Source organism: Gadus morhua, chromosome 19 (assembly GCF_902167405.1).
Source record: "Gadus morhua chromosome 19, gadMor3.0, whole genome shotgun sequence".
Lineage (NCBI taxonomy): Eukaryota > Metazoa > Chordata > Actinopteri > Gadiformes > Gadidae > Gadus > Gadus morhua.
In genome coordinates this window covers 9698030-9705529 of record NC_044066.1, presented here as the reverse complement: position 1 = coordinate 9705529, position 7500 = coordinate 9698030, and the positions used below count along the sequence as shown (strand labels likewise).

General features: G+C 46.7%; 1 protein-coding gene across 1 annotated transcript in view; it reads left to right on the top strand.

The window, feature by feature from the left end:
* The window catches only part of pappaa (pregnancy-associated plasma protein A, pappalysin 1a), a 106726-nt gene that overhangs the window by 13725 nt on the left and 85501 nt on the right, over positions 1–7500 (top strand). Inside the window, exons 3-6 of the mRNA XM_030342029.1 lie at positions 2984–3129; positions 4291–4584; positions 5840–6032; positions 6720–6841. Of these exons, the coding sequence (XP_030197889.1) occupies positions 2984–3129; positions 4291–4584; positions 5840–6032; positions 6720–6841 (755 nt within the window). The remainder of the gene's footprint in view (positions 1–2983; positions 3130–4290; positions 4585–5839; positions 6033–6719; positions 6842–7500) is intronic.

Here is a 7500-nt window from a genome sequence, read left to right as displayed (position 1 = left end):
AGTGGACGGACGGCGATCAATTGAAGCATCCTCAGGAGCTGGGATCATAACAGGGGAGGGCGGATCGACCCATGGTGTATCTGAAAGGGGGGGACCGGATCATTTTCATCAATAACGGCTAATCCATGCATACTTCTAGGAAATCCCCCCCCCCCCCCCCCCCCCTCCCCATTCTAATCATTTACAGACGCACATCTGCAGACATAGACACACTCTGAACACACACATGTCCACCGTCAGACATATCAACCACCCCCCACAGAGTGATACACAGACAGCCAGACAAACACACACACTAACATATCCACACTGGCACACACACACAAACACAGACACACACACGCACACACACACACACACACACACACACACACACACATACACAGGCACACACACACACACACACACACACACACACACACACACACACACACACACACACACACACACAAACGCATGCACAGATAAAGCACACACAAGGCAGACAAACAGTAACACCCGCAGTTTTATTTGGTTTCCCGCTTAGACACAGAAAGAAATAAGCTTGTGTTTCCCCTCGGAGCGTCGCTGTACGAGTTCCTTCCACTCACATCTGAAGTCGGTTGGGACACCGCGACACAGCCAAAAGCATTAGGCCTAATTCAACTCAGATTAGTTAGTGCTGTTTGTATCCGCACTGTCTTGCTCACGCTCCCCGCCCCGCCGACCCACCCCTCCTGAATGTCTTGTTCTCGTCCTCATAACACGAAAACACCAGCAGGCCCCCGCAAAAGAAATATCTTTCGGAGGAAATAATAAAATTCCTGAAATAATGACAAAAGCAACGAGACCTGAAATTATCTGTTTGCTTGCCTCTCAGTTTCCTTTTCTTCCTCTCCCCCTCCTCCCTCCCTCCCTCCCTCCCTCCCTCCCTACACCCCATCTCACTCTTTATTCAAACCATGCCTGGTTGTGTGTCAATGGGGAACAGGGAGGAAAACTTTACCTAACGCCCTCTACCCACCCTGGTGACGTTTAAAGTCGGGCTGAGTTTGGCAGGAACACGCTCTAACACGACATGCCTCGAAGGTCAGTCCCGCCAGAACCGGGTCGGTGGTCCACACGAAGGCGACTTCCATCCCATTATCCGCTCCTTCTCTGAGAAAACGTGGACGGAAATGAGGTCCGTGGGGTGTATTTCTTTTACCGCTTATGGATTTATCCATTTATATGGGTTCATCGGCTCCTCTCTAATGAGTGGCATTTCTACCGAAAGTCAACGTTTTCAAGCACCGGTTTATGCCTGCATTTTCTGCAAAAGTACTTGTTGCACTGGTATATATTTGCACAGCAGCTGAAGCCATTTCAATTACAAAATCGGTGATACCATAATCTCAGATTTCAGTCTCAGTCACTCAGTCACTACTCTACGGGAGTCTGGACCCGGTAATCTCCAACCCGTTTGAAGGTCCAATCGGTTTTCTTCACTGTTCTACATCGTAATATTCGAAAACCCCTCAAGCGACCCATGGATCTCTCCAAGTCCATTGAGAGGCATGCAGTGTATTTAAAACAAGACAAGCTTACTGACATTTCATGGCCGCGGTTCCTCTGGTGTCTGTGTGATATGTTTATGGCTGCTGACTTCCCCCCCCGCTCTCATCCTTCCCTCGATCCATAGCGCCGACGCTCGTTGAGATCAATGATGTATGTTCGATGACATCATCGCGTGCTTAATGCAGGCCTATTACTCGGCGCCTGATTGGATCTCCCCGGGTGATATTTGAATGATGTTTAACGGTAATGACTTCACCATTGGACGAAGTTGTTAGAATGCCAGTTAATCGATTAGATCCGACACTTGTAGCAGCATACGCGTCATTTTGGGTACGTTCTACGCAGGGCTTTTAACGACAATTTAAGGTTTTTGTGTATGTCAAAACAAAAAATAAGTAGGCTACCAAAAAATCGTGGTAGCCTACTTTATCGTGTTTCAAAATCGGACCATGCTGTTCTTCAACATCTTCCTCTGTTTTTAAATTGTATTTAAACGGTAAAGTGGCAGTTTGAATTTTTGTGACCCTTTTTTCCGATCACCCATGTCATTATTCACCCTAACAGTCGGTCGGGTGCGTTGGGAAAGATGAATGACTGTTTGAAGGGTTCCCGCTGATGGGAATGTGGTTCCCGAGGCGTGTGTTTGATTGCAATCAGGGAGATCTCTCCCTTGTCAGAGTTATCAGACGAGGGATCGTGACTTTATGTATTGTTGTTGTAACTAGGGCTACATCGTCACACATATGTCAAAACAATCCTCTGACCCTAATGGTTGGAGTATGAATCTTTTTGACAGACAATATGAATATAACAAATATAAATACAGAGTTTATAGAAATTAAACAGTTTTGTCATATGTAAAATACTTGAAACAAATGTATCTATAATGACATTATGTAATTTAGTATGTTTTTGACTCTCAATCATAACTCAATGATCCACACGTACTTGGCCCAAATGCACATAAGGCCCTACCATCAAATTATTTAGTAGTTTCAAACATATTTTATCTTCCCTTATCAACGTTCGAGCCACCTCGATCCCCATCCTGAAAACCAAGCAGCAACAATCGCAAGAATAACCCATACCCCGTACACAACAAAGATAGCTAGGATAAGATGCTGCATAACTAAGTACTATAACTTAATACGACATACAATAAGTGCGTACGTTAGGTGCCAGGACGTACAACATACAACGAGTAGGAGGGGGGGGGACCGGGTAGCTATGCAGAGTCCAGGTGAACTCTGAACAGGTGAGTCTTGAGTCTTTTGTGGAAGCGGGCGATGGAGCTCGTTCCGCCACTGCAGGGCCATAAAAGAGAAGAGTTGTGGCTAGGATGATCGGCTTTTAAACACCTCTGAAACAAACAGTTCACGTCCCGGTCGCTCCTTAATCTGCGGTCTCCAGCATTGACCCGCCTCCCGTCCTCCTGGTGTCTCCTCAGGGCGTACCTGGACGTGAAGGAGCTGAAGGAGGTAGTCAACCTGGACGGCTCCGCCCACCTCAACGTCTTCTTCGCCAACTCCTCTGATGAAGACCTTGCCGGCGTGGCAACCTGGCCCTGGGACAAGGAGGCACTGACACACCTGGGTAAGACACACACACACACACACACACACACACACACACACACACACACACACACACACACACACACACACACACACACACACACACACACACACACACACACACACACACACACACACACACACACACACACACCCATACACCGAAACACATATATATACTCACACATAAAAATACAAACACCCACACACATATACAAACACACACACACACACACACACATATACACTCACACATAGAATTACACACACACACACACACACGCTTGCATGCATATAAATACACACACACACACACACACACACACACACACACACACACACACACACACACACACACACACACACACACACACACACACACACACACACTCACACTCACACAGACACACACTTATACTTGTACGTATACATATACACACACCTATATACATATATAAGCACACATATACATAAGCATACACAAATACACACACACACACACACACACTCATTCTCATAATTCTCCGGCCCTAAAACGGGTCTCCGGCCTCTCCGAACCTCTGCGTCCGCTCGTACATAGCCCCATTGAATCACCAGACGCATAAAAGAGTTCACCGAAACACGTAGCACCGCTGCCTTAGTGTCAGCGGCGGCTTGTGAGGACGGAGGGCTGAGTCATCCCTGCCGGCTCCCCAGGCCTGTTTTCAGTCTTTGCCCAGACAGTCAAAAGGTGATAATGAGGCTGAGTAGGTGATGCATAATGCAGAGGCGTAACCCTACTCTAATTTCTCAGCTTATTGTGTGCAAGGCATCTGTATACGGATATGTTGCGAAAATACACGTGGGGGGGTTGTGGTTGGGTGTATGTGTGTGCACAAGTGTGTGTGTGGCTGTATGAGTGTGCACGTAAAGTATACATGTTACACATATGTGTGTATGCATGTCTGCCTACATTTGCACATCCATATCTCATTTCTCTCTCTCTTTCTTTTTTTTTTTTTTTCTCTCTCTCTCTCTCTCTCTCTCTCCCTCTCTCTCTCTCTCTCTCTCTCTCTCTCTCTCTCTCTCTCTCTCTCTCTCTCTCTCTCTCTCTCTCTCTCTCTCTCTCTCTCTCTCATTCCCTCTCCCTCCCTCCTTATCTCTTTTTCTCTCTCCCTATCTCTGTGTCTCTCTATCGCAGGCGGCATCGTGCTCAACCCGTCCTTCTACGGCACCTTCGGCCACACGGACACCATGGTGCACGAGATCGGCCACAGCCTGGGCCTGTACCACGTCTTCCGGGGCATCTCGGAGACTGAGTCTTGCAACGATCCCTGCCTGGAGACGGAGCCCTCCATGGAGACGGGGGACCTGTGCGCCGACACGAATCCAACGCCCAAGCACAAGGGCTGCCACGACCCCGAGCCCGGCAACGAGACCTGCGGCTGCCGGCACTTCACGCACACGCCCTACAGCAACTACATGAGCTACGCGGGTGAGGAGGAGGAGGAGGAGGAGGAGGGGGAGGGGGAGGAGGAGGAGGAAGGGGAGGGGGAGGGGGAGGGGGAGGAGGAGAAGGGGGAGGGGGAGGAGGAGGGAGGGGTAGGTGGGAGGAGGACAAGGGAGTAGAGAGAAAGAGTAGGAGGAGGAGGAGGAGCGGGGGAGAAGGAGGGAAGAGGAGAAGGAGGAGGAAGGACGATGCGTGAATGCATGTGTATGCATACATGCGCAAACGTACGTGCACATAAAAACACACATTTAAAGGACTAACACACACGTACAATAACAGACACACACAAAAACACACTAGCAACACACACACACACACACACGCACACACATATATTCATACCCAAACACATATACTAAACCACGTTCTAACACACTATTATACGCTTACACACAGAACTGGGCAGGAGATCATACAGCTCTATCCTCAGGCACTGTAACGCAAAGATCAACAGTAAAATGTTTGACATTTTTATCTTGGATTCCACATATACCTTCATGAAATGCCCCGGGAAAAATAAGTTTGAAAAGATTGATTACACTTTTTCTCCCTGAAGAATGTCACGGTGCGGCCAAAATGATTTGTCATCTCAGCGTCTTATCTACACACTGTTGCAACCGCCGAAAGGCAGCGCTTTGTTGTCTGTTGCTGTTGATAGAAATTGTACAATTAGATGTCATGGGTGTGAACGGATTTGTAATTCATCTTCGTTATTTTAATAACCCAATGGCATTGTGCCGCCTGGCTTTTCATTGATCACCTAAACTGTGCCACTCAAGAACGACAAGTCTCGGACGGTTTGTCCCAGAGAATCCCGGCAATCGGTTCGACATGGCAAAGCGTGAAAGCAACTATAGCTATTCTGTTTCTCGAGCGCGGTGACCTTCATGTTTGGTTGTCATGATGGAACAGTTTTAAAGTAGGTGTGCATTTGAAGTACACATTTGTTTCTGGATAGTTTAAAAGTTGGTCCATGTTTAATTTGATTTATTGCCATTGTTAATTAGTTCGAACTGTTAATTTGAGCCATGTCATTTAGCCGACACGTTCATACAAATGAACTCACGGTAAACCTATTTTTTTGATTTATGTCATGAAGGAGCGGGAATCTGTGGGGGCATCTCGGATCGGGTCGGACTAACCTGGCTACGGCCCATGCGTCCTTTTCTCCTCAACATGCATACAAGCTAACCGACAAAACCCACTGTACCTCCATCCCCCCCTCTCTGTCTCCCGCCAGACGACGCCTGCACGGACTCCTTCACGCTGAACCAGGTGGCCAGGATGCACTGCTACCTTGACCTCATCTACCAGAACTGGCAGCCCGCGTCCAAGCCCCCGCCGGTGCCCATGGCGCCTCAGGTGGTGGAGCAGCACCCCAACGCCGTCACCCTGGAGTGGTTCCCGCCCATCTCGGGACACTTCTACGACAGGTGAAATGAGTTCAACAGGGTGGCCCCTTCACGCAAGTCCCCCCTTGTGTGGGACTTGGAATGTCCCACACACAGCTGTGTGTATCTATCATATACTTGTGAGGGACATTACAATACACTTGTAATTCAGTATGTAAACCTGGTGTCAATTTATTTTTTTTGCATTCAAAGTAAAAAGTTACTGTTTCTCTTAGTTTCTAGGATAAAATCATCAGTATCGTTGTGCTTTTAGTATACTCAAGTACACCGTATGTGTGGCCATATTTGGGCTGTGTCTTGGTTGGTTCTGGCTGTGTGTGTCTATCAATTTCCAAGAACATCGGTGCAGTTTCAAAATAAAAGCCACCGTTGGATTACACTAAAGTACATAATATGGTAATAATTAACAGGTACCAATAGGGTAGCTTCAATTAAATCGGTTGTGGCTGTCTGTTGGTTTCCTGGAGAATATGTATCAGCGATCAATGAAGTTTCACAATAAAAGTTTTCATTTTCAAAATAAAACCTACAGTAGAACACAAATTGACTTAACAAGGTCGTATTGGCCCATATCTGGGTGGGAAGGTTGGTTTTACGGTGGCTGTATGGTTCCCTAGAGGACTGTAGCACACAAAAATGTACACCGTTCGGTTGTGTTTGGGCTGTATCTAAGTTGGTTGTGGCTGTGTGTGTTTGTTGGTTTCCTAGAGAATTGGGATCAGTGTGTGACAAATGCACGGAGGGGAGAGTCCTGCTGCAGTACGCATTCAATTCTTCGTCGCCGCGACCCTGCGCTCCGTCCGGACACTGGTCTCCGCGAGGAGCTGAAGGTAAAGAAAACGCCATTTTCTTCTAATTGTAAAAGTCTTGTGTTGTTGTTTTAAATAATGGCAAAATCATTTGTATGGATAACTGGTGGCACATATGGAACTTGTGTATCTCATTGAAGATCGTTTTTCAGTAAAAAGAAAAAAGCATTGTTTTCCAAATCCACAAGCATGCAAAACATTATGGTTTTCCGGGATTATTTTTTTTTTCGTTTTTTTTGGTTTTGTTAGTAAGTCGTTCAACATGTAAATATTCTTTGTCGCTGACTCATCTATGAAATATGCGGGAATGAGTCATAAGAGTCATAACGCCTGACATTTGCCCCGCCACTACTTTAGGGAGAGAGGAAGGTCGTATCCCAACGGGTGTCACCATATTTTGGGACAACACCAAAATAATCCCCGCCCAAATAAGGCTTTAGGAGCAACATAGTTCTCATGTCGATAATCCTTCATTATAAATTCTTAGTTCCATTAAAAATAGGAAATGGTTTTGTTAATGTAAATCTAGATGTTTATCACTGGTACTTTGTTTTGTGTAAGTGTGTGTGTGTGTGTATGTGTGTGTGTGTGTGTGTGTGTGTGTGTGTGTGTGTGTGTGTGTGTGTGTGTGTGTGTGTGTGTGTGTGTGTGTGTGTGTGTGTGTGTGTGTGTGTGTGTGT